Genomic DNA, 22,523 nt, shown 5'->3' with positions numbered 1-22,523 from the left:
CCCTAAACATTGGCTGTTTATTTTCTTAATTGTTGGTTGCAAATTGTGGAAGGCAAATTATGCCCTCTAAGGAATGCATGCACTAGTCATTGTTTTCAATTCACTGCCATGAGGATTTCGCTTCCAAAATGAACTGGTATCACTTATCCCCCTCTCTCTCTTTTGAGCCACACATGTGCCAGGCTCTAACCATTGTCCCTTGAGATTTAGTGGTATCACCATCACTAAATCCCCTATCAACATCCTAGGGGTTACCATTGACAGGAAACTGAACTGGTCTATGTGGCTACCAGAGCAGGTCAAAGGCTGGGAATCCTGCGGCGTGTAACTCACCTCCTGACTCCCCAAAGCCTGTCTATCATCTACAAGGCTCAGGTCAGGAGTGTAATGGAATACTCGCCACTCGCCTGGATGAGTGCAGCCCCATCAAGATTCAAGAAGCTTGACACCATCCAGTGCAAGGCATCCCACTTGATTGGTACCCCTTCCACAAGCATCCAATCCCTCCACCATCGACAGACAGTGTGTACTATCTACAAGATGTATTGCAACAATACAGCACCTTCCAGATCCACAGCCACTGCCATCTAGAAGGACAAGGGCAGCAGACACCTGGGAACACCACCACTTGGAAATCCCCCTCCAAGTCTCTCTCTCACCATCCTGACTTGGAAACATATCGCCATTCCTTCATTGTTGCTGGGTCAAAATCATGGAATTTCCCCCCCCCCCTCCCTCTAACAGCACCGTGGGTGTACCCACACCTCAGGGGCTGCAGCGGTTCAAGAAGGTAGCTCATCACCACCTTCTCAAGGGCAGCTAGGGATGGGCAATAAATGCTGGCTTAGCTGGTGATGCCCACATCCCGTAATTAAATATATATTTTGTAAAAATTCCTTAGTTACCTCTCCAGATCCACAACTGACTATATCCCTGATAGACTACAAATGGGACTAAAGATTTTTCTCAGGGAAAATCTTGCCTCACAAGTCTGTTGGAATTCTTTGAGGAAATAACAAGCAGTGTAGACAAAGGAGAATCGATGGATGTTGTGTACTTGGATTTTTAGAAGGCCTTTGACAAGGTGCCGCACATGAGGCTGCTTAGCAAGATAAGAGCCCATGGTATTACAGGAAAGATACTAGCATGGATAAAATATTGGCTGACTGACAGAAGGCAAAGAGTGGGAATAAAGGGGGCCCTTTTCCAGTTAGCTGCCAGTGACTAGTGGTGTTCCGCAGGGAGAGGTGATGGGACCACTTCATTTTATGGCAGAATTGATGGCTTTGTGGCCAAGTTTTCGGATGATACAAAGATAGATAGACAGGCAGGTGGTGTTGAGGGAGCAGGGAGGCTGCGGAAGGACAGATTAGGAGAATGGGTAAAGATGGAATACGGAGTGAGGAAGTGTATGGTCATGCACTTTGGTGGAAGGGGTAAAAGCATAGACTATTTTCTAAACGGGGAGAAAATTCAAAATTCTGAGGTGCAAAGGGCCTTGTCCTCATGCAGGATTCCCTGAAAGTTAACTTACAGGCTTAGTCAGTGGTGAGGAAGGCAAATGTAATGTTAGCATTCGTTTTACGAGGGCTAGAATGTAAGAATAAGGATGTGATGCTGAGACTTTATAAGGCACTGGTCAGACCACACTTAGAGTATTATGAACAGTTTTGGCCCCCTATCTAAAAAGGGTTGTGCTGACATTGGAAAGGGATCAACGGAGGTTCATAAAAGTGATTCTGGGAATGAAAGACTTATCGTGTGAAGAGTGTTTGATGGCTCTGGGCCCGTAATTGCTGGAATTTAGAAGAATGAAGGGAGATCTCATTGAAGCCTATCAAATGCTGAAAGGCTTAAATAGAGTGGATGTAGAAAGGATATTTCCTATAGTGTGGGAATCTCGGACCAGAGGGCACAACCTCAGAAGGGAGGGATGTCCATTCCGAAGAGATGAAGAGAAACTTCTTTAGCCAGAGTGGGGAGAATCTGTGGAATTCGTTGCCACAGGCGGCTGTGAAGGCTAGGTCATTGGGTGTACCTAAGCCCGCAGGTGGATAGATCCTTGAGCAGTCAGGGTGTGAAAGGTTACGGGGAGAAGGCCGGGCACTGGTGTTCAGAGGGAAGTGGATCAGCCATGATCAAATAGTGGAGCAGACTCGATGGGCCGAAAGGCCCAATTCTGCTCCTATATCTTATGGTCTTATGGCTCTCCCCCCGTGGAAATAATTCAGTTGGATGTAGCTAATCCAATCCCAAGTAGTTGATTGTTATTTTCAATGATAATTTAGTAAGAAGCTGACCGAGTGGATTTCAATGAAGAGATATTATACGAGAGGCTATCAACATTTATACCTCAGCCAGCATAATTTTATCTGCTTGTTATTAGGTTTCTAATTAACGAAGCACATTGCCCACTTTGTGACTGCTACACTTCAGAAATCGAAATGGCTGTTATGTACGTGAGACATACTGAGGTTGTGAAAGATAGATCCTGTGTTTTTACTCTTTACACTGTGTACTGCCAACGATGAAGCCTGTGTCAAATCGAATGATTTAGCTTAATGCAGGAAAATATGATGACATAATTTAGTAATGTGTGAATAGCAAAGACCTCAGATTCTGTCATTTAATGCAAGCTCGTGCATTTGTGCCATTTCACTGTTTCCAGTTATCAATGTCTCTAAAGCGGCTTATTTTATATATTGTAGAGCTTATTCCAGCTAGAGTTTTAAACTACTTCTCCTGTAGTCTTGAGTCTACAAATCCTTTTTAATTTTGATGAAACAATACTGCAGCCTGCAAAGGATCTTATGGAGTTCTGACAACGGGTCACAGAGTGCTTTCCCGCCACAGAGCGAATCGACATGAAACACTGTCACAGGAAAGTGGCATCTATCATCAGGAACCTTGGCACCCAGGACACGGTCTCCTCTTGTTGCTGCCCTCGGGACTCGGGACTCACACACCAGGTTCAGGAACAGTCATTACCCTTCAACCATCAGGAAGGTGGTACAGGAGCCTCGGGACTCACACACCAGCTTCAGGAACAGTTATTACTCCTCAACCACCAGGCTCATGAGCCAGAGGGGATAACTTCACTTGCCCCATCATTGAAATGTTCCCACAAGCTATGGACTCACTTTCAAGGACTCTTCATCACATGTTCTCGATATTTATTGCTTATTTATTTATTATGCAACCCTCAGTTGGGCCAGTGGCTTAATCTGGGAGATGATAGCCCCCAGCCCGGCCAAACTTAAGAAATCTCATTTGGGTGGGTGCTACGTGATGTGTCCCCGTTACAAATCAGTACCCCGAAATAACAAACCGTACATGATATGTGATTAAAGGATTGAGCTTTGTAATTCTTAATTTGACTATATGGTTGGTAAAGAAAAGGGCCCATTCTCATGAAACAGTCAAATGCGCAAACGTTGGAGCTCACGGTTTCTCCATTTGTTCCCGCCGTCCTCCAAGTGTAGCCAACCCTCGGACCCTCACTCCTCAGTCCACTCCATTCAGCGGCCTAGCAACTCTTCATCTCTTCCCGACAAAAGAACACGAAAATCCCTCTTCCAGACCCACAAGAAAGAGCAACATCCCTCTCATTGGATAGCCCCACATTCCAAAGCCCTGTTAACTCTAGTCATAACCCAAACATTGCTGCAACAGAGACGCCATTACCTCAGCAGTGAAACTTTACAGCGTGTTACAGTTATTATTATTTATTTCTTTTTGTATTTGTGCACTTTGCTGCCTTTAGCACACTGGCTGAATACCCAAGTTGGTGCAGTCCTTCATTGATTCTACTATTATTCTGTAGGTTTATTGAGCACCCCCACAAGAAAATATATCTCAGGGTTGTATGTGGTGACATATATGTACTTTGATAATAAATTTACTTTGAAGTTTGAGTGAAACATTAACTGTTCATGCTACTTGACCTGCTGAGTTTTTCTAGCATTTCCAATTTTTATTCCATCTACAGTTTGATTTTCATTATTAACCATATAATGTTGGGCGACACAGTAGCGTAGCGGTCAGAGTTCAGAGTTCAGTTCTGGCACTATCTGTAAAGAGCCTGTACGTTCTCCCCGTGACCGGGTGGGTTTCCTCCGGGTGCTCTGGTTTCCTCCCACAGTCTGGTTGCTAGCTTAATTGGTAGCTAAATATCTCTAAATGGAAAAACGTAAAGAGGAGTGTAAGGAAATAGTTGGATTTTCTTCCCACTTCTGCCCCTTTACGCCTGGAGTTATCCTAAAGGTATAAAGTTGCCTTTCCCCTATAGCATGTGCTTCTGCTGCCGATTGCTGATGTCACCTGTCCTAACGGAGGGCCTCCACCTGACTGTTTGTCCTATTTAGCTTTGACTGTTCAGTCATCACCTGCTGAGTTCCTCCAGCATCTTGTGTGTGTTGATCTGGATTTCCCGCATCTGCAGCATCTCTTGTGTTTGGTTCCGTGGGTGCGCTGATGATTCCATCTCCCCGCTGCGTCTCTTGACCTCTTGCCTGTCACCGATTCGCCAGGCTGCTCGCCCAGCGTCCTTGTACTGGCTAAGCAGAGATTTTCTACAAAGAGATATTGAAGGACTTAACTGATCATCTTTAATTCCACACGAATCCCCTTCGCTAGCTACCAATGGCAAACCCCTTACTGGTAACTCTTTGATGGTGAACTCGATTATCTGATGTTATGATCGGCTCACCAAATTGCCTCATCTTCAAAGTTACTTCTGGGACATCAGCTAACTCTGCAACCACCACACACCTATTTTCAATCCTTTCATCTTTCAAAGTTCAAAAGTTCAAAGTATTATCAAAGTACGAATAGGTCACCATACATTACCCTGAGATTCATTTTCTTGCAGGCATTCACAGTAGGGCAAAGAAATACAGTGGAATCTATGAAAAACTATACATAAAGACTGACAAGCAACCAGCGTACAAAGAAGACAATCTTTACAAATACACAAAAAGACATCATCATATATAGATGGATAAATTAATTACACTGAGAGCATGAGTTATGGGGCCCTTGAAAGGGAGTCCCTAGGTTATGTTTAATGACTGGTTCAGTGTTGTGGAGGGTGAGGTTGTTCATGCAGTTCAGGAGCCCGATGGTTGAAGGGTAATATCTGGTGATGTGTGCCCTAAGGCTCCTGTTCCTCCTTCCCAATGGCTGCAGCAGGAAGAGAGCATGTCTGGATGATGGGGTCCTCGACGAAGGACGCTGCTTTCTTGTAGGTGTGCTCAATAGTGGGGAGGGCTTTTCTTGTGATGAACTGAGCTGAACCCACCACTTTCGGTAGGCTGTTCCACTCTTGCTCGTTGGCGTACCCGTACAGGCTGTGATGCCACCATCCAGGATTCTCCCCACTGTGCACCTGTCGAAGTTTGCCGAAGTTTCAGGTGACTCGTGCCGAATCTGCGCAAACTTCTATGAAAGTAAAAGCAATGCCATGCCGTCTTTGAAACGTACGCTCTGGTGTTCCTCTGTCTATCCCAGCGTTAGCTGGAGCAGAAACTTCCCCGCCATAACCAGCACAGTACAGCCTCAGTGGAACGAGGAGAACTTGTGCTGTCTCTGTTTGTGCTGTCTCTGTTATTAAAGTGAGCTGTTCGCTGACGTTGCGATTTATTACTTTCAGAAATGACTGTAGCCTGCTCAGATCTCTTCCAAAGTTCACAAGAGTGTGCTGAAATCCAGAGGGAGATACTTTTTCCTAGCATTTAACTGCTTACATTCACTCGGTGCCTCAGTTGTGACCCTGGTGGCAGCAGTCCATTGCAGGAGGTGTCGTCGTGGCCTCTCAGACCACGTTAGGGACATTGGGGTAGGAGGCAAAATCTGCCTATTGGCAAAGAGTCTCCCCTCATAGAGCATTCATATCACCTAAACCTCCCTGATTTGTAGGCTCGGGTTTCCTGAGGTTCTGGATTACTGACATAAGTGATATTCCTGGGGAAATGCTTTGCCACACTCTGGAGCTGGTGGGGGTGGTGGGGGGGGGGGGTGGGGGACTGGACCCCTTGCTTACAGTTATTGGTCCACGGCATAAAAGGGGTTTAAGAATCCCTGCTCTGCAGTCTGTACTCCCTCCTTATTTCCCAAGGTCACATTGACTTTCAACTTACTAAACACAGCTTCTTTCTAAACGGCTGGCCTAGACCTCTAGCATGTACTGCAATTCATTGTTTCCCACTGGACGAGAGAGGTTACATTTGTGAAGTGAATTTGAGAAGAAGTTATCTCACTCACTGAAGAACAGGCGGAGTCTCAGGCACTGGAATCTGCCAAATAGCTGGCTTCCCACGCACATGTCTTTATGGGGGATCTGACAGCTTGCTGCCGCCTTCCTCTCTCCCTAGCACAAAGCAATTTTCTTCTGATCTTGATTTAGTTGACCGGGACTTGTACAGATTTGAATGTATATCCGAGCTAATCCCATCCCATGGCGGTCAAAGCAAACGTTGTTACTGTGTTGTATCCCTTACGGTCCTCTGAGAGGAGTGCAGCGATTTTAAGACATGCACAGAATTGAGTGAGGTCCTATTAGATTTGGTGTAGGACTACCCTCAAAGCTCGCTTCTGATCTACACCACTTAACAGTGTTTCAAACAGTATTTCAGCCAATTTCAGAGTTAGCATCAGATGTCATATCACCAGCATATGGCATGAAATTTGTTAACTTTGCAATAGCGGTACAGTGAAATACATGATAAATAAATATAGAGAACAGTAACTGAGTTACAGTAAGTATATATATATTAAATAGTTAAATGAAATAAGTAGTGCAAAAAAAAAGTAGTGAGGTAGTGTTCAAGGGTTCAATATCCATTCAGAAATCAGATGGCAGAGGGGAAGAAGCTGTTCCTGAATCACTGAGTGTGTGCCTTCAGGCTTCTGTACCTCCTTCCTGACGGTAACAATAGGAACAAGGTCTGTCCTTAATGATGGACCCCGCCTTCCTTCCTTAGGCCATGCTCCTTGAAGATGGCTTGGATACTACGGAAGAGTGTACCCGTGATGGAGCTGACTAATTGTACAGGTTTCTGCAACTGGTTTCGATCTTGTGCAGTAGCTCCCCCCATATCAGATGGTGATGCAGCCAGAAAGAATGTCTGTTGCACATCTGTAGAAGTTTTTGAGTATTTAGTTCACAAGCCACATCTCCTCAAACTCCTCATGAAGTATAGTCACTGCCTTGCCTTCTTTATAGCTGCATCAATCTGTTGCGTCCAGGTTAGATCCTCAGAGATAGTGACTCCCAGGAACTTGAAACTGCTCACCCTCTCTACTTCTGATCCCTCTATGAGAATTCACAAATTTCACAAATTTCTACAGGAAACCAGATTGATATTTGCACAGCAAACATGAGGAAATCTGCAGATGCTGGAAATTCAAACAACATACACAAAATGCTGATGGAACACAGCAGGCCAGGCAGCATCTATAGGGAGAAGCGCTGTCGACGTTTCGGGCCGAGACCCTTCGTCAGGTCAGGTCTCTGCCCGAAACGTCGACAGTGCTTCTCCTTATAGATGCTGCCTGGCCTGCTGTGTTCCACCAGCATTTTGTGTGTGTTGTTTGATATTTGCACTCTTTGTGGCCAAAAATGCAATTTCTAGTTTGCTAATATTTTCAGTTCCTTATAATTTCGCTGGTTCTGACCCAACTTTGCACAGATATAATTTTCTATTCTTTATTAACAACACAGACCAAGCTTTCACCGCTCGCTTTTCCAGTCAGGAGAAAAGGAGGAATCCGAGCAGTGATCTCTCCTGAGTATGCAAGATATTCTACAGAATATCATGTTAAAATTGTAAAGGTAGAACAAGTGAGCCACAATGAAATTTTAGGGCTTTGCTTCACATCAACAATGAACATTGAGGCGTACTTGCTGATAAGTTAATTGGTCATTGTGGATTGTCCTGTGATTAGGCCAGGATTAGATCAGGGGACAGCGCGTCTCCAAGAGCTGGAAGGGCCTATTGAGTGCTGTATCTCAATTTTTAAAAAATACGTCTAGAATAGATATGAATATCCTGGAATCAATAAAGAAATTGAAACATTTTGCTGTAGGAGATGGCAAAGTTTAGGCTACTTCGGTATGGACGACTTAGGACAGGACAAATTTCAAAGATATTTAGATAAAAAGCTAGGCTTTCAGCCCACTCGCCCTCAGGAGAAGTATTCATTCTTCAGGCATGTGCGTGCCAGCAGCATAACAGATTCATTTCCAGTACATGTTGTTAGACATGACGTTCTTGATTTGATGGTTTAAATACTTTTTGTAAAGACACATCACTCATCGTAGCAGCTGGAACCCTGAGGTTTAATTACAGTGAACTGCGACTTGCTGCCCCTATCTCCCCCCTCCCCCCCGGGCATTTTTCAGCTGCTTTAGGACGGAGGACTGGAGAATCAAGAACGCAACATCTGTCCGATCACTTACTGATTTGTCTCAGCCGTGTGCTGCTCTGGCTGGAGCCGCTGGAAGTTTAATTTTCCCTTTTGCTTTTAAATTGCAACTTCAGGCAATGTGCAGCTGTGTGCGCACATTTTTGCATTTAGGGCAGACTTGTTGCTGCTCGTCCTGTGTAGGTAATGCAAATGCTCCGTCACTCTTGGACGCTTGATATGCTTCTCTCTAATCCGTGCCTCCTCCTCTCATTTTCCTGCATTTCCCCTGACAAACTGAGTTGAACTGTCACTGCTTTCTATACAGACCTGGCCAGGTTACCCTGGTCTACCCTCTAGAAATGAGGTCATCCAAAAATTCTGCTGACGTAGTCTTGAGCAGCACCAGTTCTGGTGTTGTTTACTTGCATTGATTTCACACTACTCTTTTGAAACTCTTTTGCTTGTTTTCAAAGCTACCTATGACCTTGCTCCGTCCTTATCACAAGAGTCTTCTCGGGCACTATCTGCAATGCAGCTTTCTGACCCATTAAGCACTGAGAAATTTAATCATCCCATTTGCTGCTTGGCCTTCAGTTGCCAAACCCATTGGCCTCTGAAATTCTTTTCCCAATCGTTTCTGGTCATTTCTTCTTTTAAAATAGACAGCCCTTTGACAAGATTTTTACGTATGCAATAATATTTTTCCGGCCCCTGTGGATAAAATTAAAATGGCATGGGAGCACGATCTAAGTACCTCCCTATCTGATGAGACTTGGGACTCGATTCTCAAATCGGTTAATTCAACCTCTCTTTGTGCTCGCCATTGCCTTTTACAGTTTAAGATTGTTCATAGAGCCCATATGTCTAAATCTAGATTATCTTGATTTTACCCTAACATTAGTCCGCTTTGTGATAAATGTAAAAGGGGCGTGGCCTCTCTCATCCATATGTACTGGTTTTGTCCTAGCTTGGAGAAATTTTGGAAAGAGGTCTTCATAACGTTATCGTATATTCTGAATCACCGCCTAGAACCTAACCCTTTAATTGCTTTGTTCGGTTTCTGGGGCGAGACAGATTTACGTCTGAGTTCGACTAAGTGTCAAATATTATCTTTTGCCTCTCTCCTGGCTAGACGTTTAATCCTCCTTAGATGGAGAGATGTTGCCCCGCCCACGCATGCTCAATGGCTTAATGATATTATGGCCTGCTTAGACCTTGAAAAAATTCATTATTCAGTTCTTAATTCGGATTTAAAGTTCCATAAGGTCTGGGGACCTTTTATTGAGTACTTTCATAACCTTCCTCTTGACTAGGGTTTTTTTTCGGTCCCTTGCTTTCAGCTCCTTTTTTTGTTGGTAGTAGGCATTAATATCTTCTGTTGCTAAGTGTATTTACAGTTTTGGGGGTTTGATTGTCCTGATTTATATTCCCTATACTGTGTTGTGGTTGGTCTGGAGTTTTTTTTTTGTTTGTTGCGGGGCTTGGGGAGGATACTAATTTTACATGTCCTCAATTTGGGTGCTTTCTCAATTATCTTTCTTTGTATCATATTATTATTGTATGTTTATTTTTGCACTGTATCAATGTTCTTCATTTCGATCTGGGGTTTTTTATCTGTAGTTATGTAGAAAATGTATTTAAAAAACTAATTAAAAAATAGTATTTTTCCTCCCCTGGATGAGTGTTAAACTTTGCTTCATAATATTCCTGTGAAGTATTTGGGTGTGTTATTACTCTAAATACGCTATGCAACTTAAAAATGCAGTTGTTGTTGCCGAATCTTTGTCTGATTACTAGCAAAAAAAAATTGGACATTTTCCCAAGGTAGTTTTGCACAATAATTAGATTGTATTATCCCAGACAGAGTGCAGACAGTCTCCCTTATTTAGTTGTTACTCATCACCCATTTAAAATCAGGATGGGATGACCTGAACTTTACTGTGGCAAACGTCTTATAATCTCATTTCTGCATGAGGTTACGTTTCACACAGTGACAGTGATTAAGATTTTGACCATATTAGGTTGTGCACTTGGGAAGAAGAGGTTGCAGATATTCACATATTAAATGTTTGGTCAAAATTGTGGCCAGTAAATTTCCGGTAGGGTGAAAGTGTGAGATCATTTGTTTTGATTCAAGTGTAAAGATAAGTGAAGGTCACAGTTAATATCCAGATTACAGGAATGAGAATTATAGACACATTACTCAAAGACTCAAAAATTGCAAATCATTAAGAATTACAGTACATGGACATCTTTGGACAACATTATGGTGATCTGCTGCAGAAATTTTCAAACTTCGAGATCACGTGCTTCATCATCCAACTTCTAATTATGATTTTGCCCCTTGTACACCCTTTCTACTTGGATTAGTCCACATGAATTCCATAACTTCTATTGATAGTGATTATTAATTTATCTGATATCAGTGGTCTTGGAGACCAGCAGATAGTTCAGAACTTTCAATGTACTGTACATACTAGCGATGAGTAAAGATTGGGGTGAAGTCCTGATACAAGTGCAGACTGTGAATCGTTTAACTTCAGTCAGGCTGTCGCCCAAAAGACTGTCACGGTTAACATAGTTCCATGAACTTTTTAACTCTAGCAGCTTACTAGATCATTTATTGGCTCTTGATCTTTTAATTTTATTATAACAGATGAATGATTGTTGAAGAGCAAAGGGATATTCTGGCCTATAAATTTAGACCACAATGCATGGCTTGAAACATAACTAAAAAGCTAATGAACTTGACCTTTAGCAGAAGAAGAAATAAAATATGAAAGGTTAGAAGTGATGCTTCAGACCCCATTGGGAGTATTGTGCTTAGTCTTGGGCAACTTACCTCAGGAAAGATACCTTGACCTTTGAGGAGATACAACAATTTCCTCACTGTATCATTGCATTGTATTTTTGTTAGATTTCTGTGTGAGGGGAGGGGGTTTGGGGTTCGACGTTCCTGTTGCCACTTGGCGTGTTCTGTTAGATTTCTGTGTGAGGGGAGGGGGTTTGGGGTTCGACGTTCCTGTTGCCACTTGGCGTGTTCTGTTAGATTTCTGTGTGAGGGGAGGGGGTTTGGGGTTCGACGTTCCTGTTGCCACTTGGCGTGTTCTGTTAGATTTCTGTGTGAGGAGAGGGGGTTTGGGGTTCGACGTTCCTGTTGCCACTTGGCGTGTTCTGTTAGATTTCTGTGTGAGGGGAGGGGGTTTGGGGTTCGACGTTCCTGTTGCCACTTGGCGTGTTCTGTTAGATTTCTGTGTGAGGAGAGGGGGTTTGGGGTTCGACGTTCCTGTTGCCACTTGGCGTGTTCTGTTAGATTTTTGTGTGAGGGGAGATTATCGTGTTGCCATTCTTTTTCTCCTGCTTGGAGGCGCGGTCCTGATGGTTTTCCATTGAACAAGCTCCGCGGTTTTCTTTGTTTCGTGGCCATCCGGAGAAGGCGAATCTCAGAGTTGTGTACCGCATACATACTCTGATGATGAATGATGGAATGATGATGTGACATTACCGATAGTCAGCATGGTAGCACAGTGGATATTGTATCACCGTATAGCACCAGCGGTCACTTTACTGGGTTCGGTTCGCCACTCTCTGTAAGGAGTTTGTACGTTCTCCCCATGACCGTGTAGGTTTCCTCCGGGTGCTCGGGTTTCCTAACACAGTCCAAAGATGTACGGTTAAGGTTAGTGAGTCGTGACCGTTCAATGTCAGTGCCACAAACGTGATACACTCGCAGGCTGCCCCCCAGCCCCAGTGTTGGTCATTGACACAAAATGACACCATTCACTGTATGTTTCGACGTACATGTGACAAATAATCAGAATCGGGCTTAATATCACCGGCATAGATCATGAAATTTGTCGTCTTTATGGCAGCAGTACAATGCAATACATAACAAAAGAGGAAAATGTAAATTACAGTAAATAAATATACATATAAAATTGTTAAATCAGTAATGCAAAATAAAACAAAAGTAGTGAGGTAGTGTTCATTCAAAAATCAGATGGTAGAGGGGAAGAAACTGTTCCTGAATCATTGAGTGTGTGTCTTCAGGCCTCCTTCCTGATGGTAGCGATGACAAGAGGGCATGTCCTGGGTGTCAGGGGACCTGAATGATGGATGCCACCTTCTTGAGGCATTGCTCCTTGAAGATGTCCTGGATACATGAATCTAATAAAGCTCATCTTTATCCTAACGCAGGGTTGAGTTATGAGGACAGCTTATATAAATTTGATTAATGTTCCCTTACCTTTAGAAGGTTGTAGGATGGTCCATCTGACATACAGTATTTGAAGTGCAGAAGGGATACATATATAACAAAGGGGCTGGTTGTGGACTACAGGAGGAATGGACATGGCCTCACCCCTATTGACATCAATTATCTGGGGTTGAGAGGGTGAACAGCTTGAAGTTCCTTGGCATACACATCACCGAGGATCTCACGTGGTCTGTGCAAACTGGCTGTGTGGTGAAAAAAGCACAACAGCGCCTCTTTCACCTCAGACGGTTGAGGAAGTTTAGTATGGGCCTCCAGATCCTAAGAACTTTCTACAGGGGCACAATTGAGAGCATCCTGACGGGCTGCGTCACTGCCTGGTATGGGAACAGTACCTCCCTTAATCGCAGGACTCTGCAGAGAGTGGTGCAGACAGCCCAGTGCAACTGTAGACCAACAGGCTCCAGGACAGCTTCTTCGACCAGGCCATCAGACTGATGAACTGTATTTCTATGTTATATTGACTGTCCTGTTTTACATACTATTTATTAGAAATTACTATAAATTGCACATTGCACACTTAGAGACATAACGTAAAGATTTTTATTCCTCATGTATATGAAGGATACAAGTAATAAAGTCAATTCAATATGAACACTTCTAGTGGGAAAATGCAAGACAATTTAATCTTCATATTACAGATCGCTATATAAAAGGAGGTGCTTTTCATATTAAGAGCATATAGGAAATTTGAAGGCCTGTCTCCCAAAATATGATGGAAGTTGAAATTGATCTATTTGCTTTGTCGGTTAAGTTTAGCAGGGGATATTGCTATTAGGCAAGTACTGTACATGGAGTTGAGGAACAAGTGTGATTCAGTGTTGGAGTTATTTCCCGGGGCTACATTAGCGCGACCTCTTCCTATATACTTGAACTATAATTCATCATCTCAGCGCCATATATTTGCTGTGATTGACACATTTATGGTGAATTTTGATCTCATCCTGATATCAGAGTGGTGTTCCTGAGTTTTTAAGAACTGTGTACAGTTAAAATCATGGTTTGTAAGACCTCGTTGAGGATGTATAACAGACAAAGGGTGAAACTAGTCCGCTATGGTTTCAAAAACAATGGGAAGTCTGCAGATGCTGGAAATCCAAAGCAACCCACACAAAATGCTGGAGGAACTCAGCAGGTCAGGCAGCATCTATGAGGAAGTTGAAGAAGGGTCTCGGCCCGAAATGTTGACTGTTTATTCTCTTTCATAGATGCTGTCTGATTGGCTGAGTTCCTCCAGCTACGTATTCAATATGTTTTCTAACGCACCAATCAAGCTAATTAGAAGTATAAACCAGTTTATTGCAACATCAGCCCTTACTCTCATTGACAAAGGGAAACTACAACCAGCTCGACTGTAACACAGTGTTAGTGAAAAAACAAATGGATCCTTTTAGACCCAAATTCCCCTCGCTTCGAATTCCGCTCTGCCGTGTGGCCTGGACTCCAATTCCACACCTGCCTCCCACCTTAGACTCTCGGCACCACCCTATTGCACCATGTCTCTGACCATCCCAACCCCCCCCCCCTCAACTCGTGCCTCAGACCCACCTTGTTACCTCAGGCCTACCTGATGCCTTGGACCATGCCAACCAACGCCTCACCCTGCTCATTACCCCAAACCCCTGCCTCGCATCTAGAATTATTCCCCCCCCCCCATGCCTCAACCATGCTCTCCCTCACTATTACTATTGGGCTGAAGCTTTAGGTCCCTCACCACCAGGTTCAGGAACACTTATTGCTCTTCGACCATCCAGCTCCTGAACCGGCGTGGATAACTTCTCTCACCGCAACTCTGAACTGATTCCATAGCCTACGGGTTCATTTCAAGACTCCATTGGGAGTATTGCGTTTCCTTTTGGTCTAATTACCTCAGGAATGCTTTATTGATGTCTTAGGAGTTACAATGGAGGATAACTAAAATGACGATGGGGCATTGAGTTACGAGGACAATTGGCATCGACTGCTCCTGGAAGATATCATGTTAGTGGAAAAACAAATGAATCCTTTTCAGACCAAAACTCCCCTTGCTTTGGCCCTTTCCGTGCCTCAGACCAATCCCCACCCACTTCTTTGCCTTTTATTCCTTAGCACACTCCCCCGTAATGCTTCTTGCCTTAGTTTCCACCAATCACTCTGCCCCCTCCCCCTCCAGAACTGACTAAGACTTCACACTCACCCATCCAAATACGTGTGCCTCAGACTCTCCCACGGAAGATCAAGGGTTGGTCTTGCAATTCAGGGAACTATTATTATTCATGTTGCTCTCCCACTGTATTTAAATCATTGTCAGGTTCCAGTTGTGTTAATTTTCTGTTCTTATAATAACTTACAGAACAAAGAGAAACAACTGAAGCTCTGTGTCTCTGTGTAAATCTATAACAGATGCTTCCATATGGTGTCCTTCCTCTCTCCAGTCCCAGTTACTCGTCTCTCCTTGTTGCCTCGGGCTCCCTGAAATATTTCAGCAATCCTATTAGAAGTGTTACAAAGAAATGACAAGCTTAAAGTTCGAAGTACTTTGCAAACCCTAAGATTCATTTTCTTGTGGGCATTCACAGTAAACGCAAGAAGCACATTTGGAAAGACTGCACCCAACAACCACTACGCAAATGACATCAAAAGTGGAAATGCAAGAAAAAAGCAAAAAAAAAGGAATAGTAATAATAATAATAAATAAGCAATAAATATCGAGATCGGGAAATGAAGAATCTGTGAAAGTGGGTCCATAGGTTGTGGGAATAGTTCAGTGATGGGGCAAGTGAAGTTATCCCCACTGGTTTGACAGCCTGATGACTGAAGGGTGATAACAGTTCCTGAACCAGGGGTGTGGATCCTGAGGCTCCTGTACCTTCTTCCTGATGGCAGCAGCAAGGAAAGAGAATGAGTGAATTGTGGGGTCCTTCATGATGGATGCTGCTGTCATGTGACAGCGTTCTGTGTAGATGTGCTCAATGGTGGGGAGGCCTTTACCCATATCTACTGCAGCTGTGGCCAGGAATGAATATTTACGCTCTCAGCTCACACAGCGTGCACAAAATCAGATCTGTGCAGCCACATCAGCCGTGGAAGGACTGAAGAGAAAGTGAGGGAAATAGTGAACATTCAGTCTGCGTTCGAACTGGCACTTCAACGCTCGTGCTGTGGCCACTTTATCCGCACGTTAACATGGACGTCCTATCAGTCAATCATGCGGCGGCAACTCAATGTATAAAAACATGGGCTGTTATTCAGGCCAAACACCAGACTGGGGGGGAAATGTGATCTAAGTGACTTTGACTGGGGAGTGACCGTTGGTGCCAGACGGGGTAGCTTATCTCAGAAACTGCTGCTCTCCTGGGATTTCACGCACGAGTTTACAGAGAACTGTGCAAAAAAAAACCAACCAAACAAACAAAAAAAAATCCAGTGGGCGGCAGTCCTGGGGGCTCAAAAGGTTTGTTAATGAGAGAGGTCAGAGGTGAATGGCCAAACTGGTTCAAGCTGACAGGAAGGTGGGTGTTGTGAGCGCCTCAGATGGCATGCATGATTTCTGCAATTCTTCATAAGAAAACATCCTCCATTTCTCCACATGAAGTCAAGTTTATTGACATTTAACTATATACATGTGCATCGAATGAGACGACGTTTCTCCGAACCAGGGTGTAAGGCAGCGTAGGATGAACCCTACAGATGGATTACACATAAAAAGCAAACTAAAGTGCATAAGTTAAATATTGTCCGGTACAGAACAGATTAACTGTTCTGTATCTTTGTTCTCGCATCTTTGAATGCGAGGCAGCAGGGAGTTCAGCAGTTTAACGGCCTGAGGGAAGAAACTGTTTCCCAGCTTGCAGACGGTTATTATTCTCACCGCTTGGGCTGTGCGTTTTGCCGCATTACTTCTGTGGTGCAGTTGCCGGGGAACGGTCGAGTGCCTGCTGTCCAGTCACAAAACAGTGGTTTGCTGATCGCCTTCTGATTGCTGAAGACTTTAGGTGAATGTTTAAAAGCACAATGGTGATGGCTGAAGCAATGCTCTCAAAGATGATATACTCCACGATGAACATTGATACTGTGCAATAATTTTGAACTCCTGCACCTTCTGTTGCCCCTGTCCATCGTTCCTCACCGCTACTCCCGAGTCCCGCCACCACTTCCTCTAGGTTTGAAGACGATGGTACTCAGTTTGAACATGCATGAACTGCATGGGCAAATCTCACTGGTTCCAGTCTCATCTGTGTGACAGTTACTAACGTGACGTTTGAGCTCCTGTTTCAGGCCTGATTGCGTGAGTAATCAGCAACTTTTCCAGTCAGTCTTCATTAACTCTAAATATCTTATCCCTTTCTTCTTACCCACAACCCACCGAGACACAGAACTATGTACAGTACCACACACACAAGCTGCTGGAGGAACTCAGCAGGCCAGGCAGCGTCTATGGAAAGGAGTTTCTGTCTGAGACCCTTCGGCAGGACTGTACAGTAGAAGCAACACACACACATTCGTATTTTGCACGATGCAGACTTACGCTATCGACACACCTATTAAGTTCACATTGAACGTCTCACAGGCACTGCATACATGATCGTGCACCACAAATTACGTTATGCGCACGTTGTACACCTGTCATGTTGAAACGTGCTCCCGAAGGACTGGACCCAGGTGCAGAGGAACGGTAGGAAACTAGAGGTTAAACATCGGAGGAGCACCACCACGAGAACTTATCCTCTCCAACACAATGACTCCCATTAGGCATCGACTGAGAGTCCTTCTTAAATAATTATGGACCATGGGAAACAGGTGCCAGCCACAATTAACTTGACATGGTTACACCGAAAACGCAAGGGCTTAACAACTCTGGTTAAGATAATGATTAGTAAATACAGGGGCCCAAAAACCGGAGAAGCCCAATGCCGTCTATGGCGAGCCACAGGGATATTCCATTTGCTGCACCTGAGTTCATCAGTGCATCACAAACATAACACAGTACACACACACATATGTACACACAGTATACACACACAGTACATACACACACACATACACACTTCATGTATGATATTAGAACATAGAACAATACAGCACAGTACAGGCCCTTCAGCCCACAATGTTGTGCCAACCCTTAAACCCTGCCTCCCATATACCCCCCCACCTTAAATTCCTCCATATACCTGTCTAGTAGTCTCTTAAACTTCACTAGTGTATCTGCCTCCACCATTGACTCAGGCAGTGCATTCCACACACCAATGACTCTTTGAGTAAAAAACCTTCCTCTAATATCCCCCTTGAACTTTCCACCCCTTAACTTAAAGCCATGTCCTCTTGTATTGAGCAGTGGTGCCCTGGGGAAGAGGCGCTGGCTGTCCACTCTGTCTATTCCTCTTAATATCTTGTATACCTCTATCATGTCTCCTCTCATCCTCCTTCTCTCCAAAGAGTAAAGACCTAGCTCCCTTAATCTCTGATCATAATCCATACTCTCTAAACCAGGCAGCATCCTGGTAAATCTCCTCTGTACCCTTTCCAATGCTTCCACATCCTTCCTATACTGAGGCGACCAGAACTGGACACAATACTCCAAGTGTGGCCTAACTAGAGTTTTACAGAGCTGCATCATTACCTCGTGATTCAGTGAACATATGCAAAACACAAATGCTCCTGCATAACCACCTCCTCACACACGTGTGGCTGTGCATATGGGATACACACGATGGATGTCCTTCTCTGCTGTACACACACACATAGAAACACTCGCCTATCTAGAAATTTCACTGTTTCTTCTCTCTTATTTTTCCCCCTGCAGACATTATCCAGGTTAAGAAGCTAAGAGCAATGGACATCACAGCAACCAGCTTCCGCTTGTCGTGGCCCAGGTTGCTTAGTAACAGCGCAGACTATTATTTGATTGAATACAGTCCACTCGTGGATCCCCAGAAGAAGTCATGGAAGACTGTTACTAGGGAAGAAACAAGTGTTGTTTTGAGACAGCTGCTCCCAAAGACCACCTATGAAGTGAAACTTACTCCTATAAGTGACAACTATAATAAGTTCCTTGAGACAGTGGTAACTACGCTGGAAGGTGAGTTCTGACTGATTTCGGTAACATGAATTACCTGAGATTGACGAGACGGTTTACAGGAACGTGGCAGTGCTGGCACATAACATAAGCTCTAAGACAGAATGCCACCAGCCTGTTAGCTGATTTTGGTAAAGAGGCAGGGGAGATATTACCTTAGTCCTGGAAACCAAAACCATCCAAGCCAAAATGTGATTCTGACTCGTTATCTGTGTCCACTTTAGGCCTATCCAGCTCTCATTACATTGTGAGGGATGAGTGTGCCAAATGGGTTTTGGACAGATACACGGCTGTAACACTGGTGGGAGACAAGCAGACCATGTCCAGGCCAGCCACCGGACTTCCGCTTTGGCCCAGCTCTCTCCGTTCGCCCCGAGAGCCATCATGGGAAAGGGCAGCTCAATTCACTTCGTATCGGCCCAGAAAGAGGGAGAGTTTTCACAGTCGAGATCAAATACTGAGGTCCAGAGTGCAGGAATGTCCCAGCAGATCTGTGTCCGTATCTTGTGTTCTTCCCTTCCTCTCTATGTCCTGCTCAGTTAGCGCCAAGTCCTTCCTGTGGCCCATGAGCTTCACATTAGAAGTATTGGCGTTGTTAGTCTCCATTCTCCTTCTCTTTAAAATATGAATCAGGCTATAATTCTTCACCTGAGACTCATCGTACCAGTTATTGAAATCTCTTTAAAATACGCAACCTCTTCATATTTGTACGCCAATCATTATTTTAACGATCCTCACGCCTTCTGTTTCTAGAGGAAGTGTTCAGCCCTGTGGCAGCCTTTTCACATACCTGGAACCTCACGTTTCATCCTTGTAAATCCTCAGTGCCTTTCCTGCAAAGGGGAGGTGTGTTACGCACTGTGCTCCCAAGGTTCCAAACATAAGACCATAAGACAAAGGAGGGCCATTTGGCCCATCGAGTCTGCTCCACCATTTCATCATGGCTGATCCAATTTTCCTCTCAGCCCTAATCTCCTGCCTTCTCCCTGTATCCCCTCATACCCTGGCCAATCAAGAGTTTATCAACCTCTGCCTTAAATATACATAAAGAATTCATCTCCACAGCTGCCTGTGGCAATGAATTGCACAGTTACCACTCTCTGGCTAAAGAGATCCCTCCTCATCTCCGTTCTAAAAGGATGCCCTGTATTTTGAGGCTGTGTCCGCAGATCCTAGACTCTCCCATCATAGGAAGCATCCTCTCCACATCCACTCTATCAAGGCCTTTCAACATTGGATAGGTTTCAGTTAGGTCACCCCTCATTTTTTCCAAATTCTAGTGAATATAGGCTCAGAGCCATCAAACGTTCTCCATATGACAGTCTGTTCAATGCTGGAATCGTTATTGTGAACCTTCTTTGAACCCTCTCCAGTGTTCACACATCTTTTCTAAGTCCCAACATGAGTCCCATCATCCTGGAAACAGAAGCAATCACTCATGTTTCTTTGTTTAAGTGATACAATTAGCTTGCATAAAGTCTAAGGTATTACTGACCGGAAATAATTTGGAAAGTGTATAGATGGTTGGGTTGGGTTGGGTTGTTCTCCGATCTTGCCAATTTACTTGCAAACATTTTGTCACCATGCGAGGAGACATGGTCAGTGCGCTGTTAATTGTGGTGTGTCCTCTGAATGCTTGGCCTTCATGATACTTTCCAATCAGCTGACTGGACGCCATTTCGGACACTACACGTGAGCCGACGTGGGCAAGATTCCAGACCACAAGGCTCGAAGTTGGCCACACAGCCAGTCAGCGACGAGATTTCCTCCCCGCATCACAGTTGGCTTTCGAACTCTAGTGATGAGTGTATTTGTCCATCAGGGTTTATGTAGTGACTCACAAGTTGGAAATACTGTCAGGAGTCATATGCACTACATATGCGGTTTAAAATCATGGGCAGGTCCCTTTGCAGAGTGCTCAAGCATGCACTGCAGGTGGACAGTATATCCACACAAGTGCACAATCCAAAGTTTTGATGTGAACAAGCAAGTTTCAGTCATGCTTAGCAATCGATTGTATTCCATAATTCAATTCTGTAGTGTTTAATATGAATGGTGGGGTGGAAATATGTCTCTACCAAGGCACTCTTTCCCGCCACTAGCCTGCAGGTCACCCTTGGGCAAGGTGTAACACCTGCATAGCCCCCCAATCGGATCACGTGAAGCCATGGAAGCAGGCGATGGATGGTCATATGAGCAGCTGGTGCACGTCACCAGTCCTGACTATCTGGTCACTGACGCCAGGCAGACATTCTCTGAGGAGTATATTGATAATGACTGGGTGGGTCATCCATCTTGTAAAGACACGGCCCAGAAGAAGGCAAAGACAAGCCACTTTCTGTAGAAAGATTTGCCAAGAACAATCGTGCTCACGCTTGCCCGCGTCATACAACACAGCACGTAATGGTGTTGCTGAGTGTTTGAGATCCTGCACTGTGTGATTAGATTTCTAAGTTGCTTGTGTTTCGGATGAAACATTAAATCAGAGCTCTCTCTACTCTCAGGTTAACATAAAACAATCCTTAGCACTATTTTTTGTGAACCGTGATACACTGGCTAATATTTATCCCTCAATCAATGGCACAGAAGCCAATTACCTGCTTGTTATCGTTTTGTTAGGTGAGGGAGTTGCTTTGTCCAAATATTCTACAGTGTTTGACACATTAAAATATTGACTGCCGTTCAAAAGAACATCATTAGTTGCTAAGCAGTTCAGGATATCTTGACGTTGCAAGAAACATCATTTCTGTGGGTTTAAAGCACATGCCTAACCACTCTGGGCATACGGTTGCAATGCACGCTTGATATTGCCACATACATTTGCAAAGTTTTCGTTACAAAGAGGACATGTGCTTATCGCAAGACACTTTGGGAATCCAAAGAGCAACAGGTCTGGTCAGGGCCTGTTTAGTCAATGACTTACACTGGTGATTAGCCCAGCAGCAGAGCACACATCAGGGTCTGTCACCTTCAGGTATAACGGTCAGTTACACAGTTATCTGCTGGGCAAGCTGCCAGATTGACTGCTGGATTCAACTGACAGCAATCCAATTGATCAGGAAGTATGTTATCAGGAACTTAAAACTGAAGTCCAATATTCAAGTCAGAGCCCCAGTTTCAGGAAAGAAGATCCACTACGGGAAAGGTGTGATGAAGTTAGAGAGGATGAATAAAAGATTTTATTCATTTATTGGGATACACCGCGGAATAGGCCCTTCCTGCCCTTCGTGTTGCCCAGCAAACCCCCGATTTAGCCCCAGTTTAATCACGGGACAGTTTACAATGACCAATTAACCTAACTAATGGTACATCTATGGACTGTGGGAGGAACCCTGAGCACCCGGAGGAAACCCACGCGGTCACGGGGAGAACGTACAAACTCCTAACAGGCAGCGACGAGAATTCCAACAACATTGCCTGGTCTGGAGGGTTGGAGTTATAAGGAGACTGGATAGGGTGGACTGTTTTCCCTGGAGTGACGAGGTGAGAAGGATGACTTTACGGAGACTTATAAAATCACCAGGGTAAATAGTCACAGTCTTTTCCCCGGTGTAAGGGGATCTAAAACTACAGGACAGCGGTTTAAGGTGAGAAAGGGGATGGGAGGGGCAAGCAGAGAGTGTGGGTGTATGGAATGAACTGTTCGAGGAAGCAGCAGAGAATGGTACAATATTTGAAAGTCATTTTGACAGATACATGGATAGATACATTTTAGAGGGATATGGGACTAGCTTAGATAGGCGTATTGGTCTGCATGGTCAAGCTGAGTCAAAGGGCCTGTGTTGAGGT

General features: G+C 44.3%; 1 protein-coding gene across 2 annotated transcripts in view; it reads left to right on the top strand.

The window, feature by feature from the left end:
* The window catches only part of vwa1 (von Willebrand factor A domain containing 1), a 52,783-nt gene that overhangs the window by 20,823 nt on the left and 9,437 nt on the right, over window positions 1-22,523 (top strand). For both annotated transcript variants that reach the window (XM_073031907.1, XM_073031906.1), the window contains exon 3: window positions 18,462-18,737. In XM_073031907.1, the coding sequence (XP_072888008.1) occupies window positions 18,462-18,737 (276 nt within the window). The remainder of the gene's footprint in view (window positions 1-18,461; window positions 18,738-22,523) is intronic.

The sequence above is a fragment of the Hemitrygon akajei genome, chromosome 29, assembly GCF_048418815.1.
Source record: "Hemitrygon akajei chromosome 29, sHemAka1.3, whole genome shotgun sequence".
Taxonomy (NCBI): domain Eukaryota; kingdom Metazoa; phylum Chordata; class Chondrichthyes; order Myliobatiformes; family Dasyatidae; genus Hemitrygon; species Hemitrygon akajei.
This window is presented reverse-complemented; position numbering and strand designations above follow the sequence as displayed.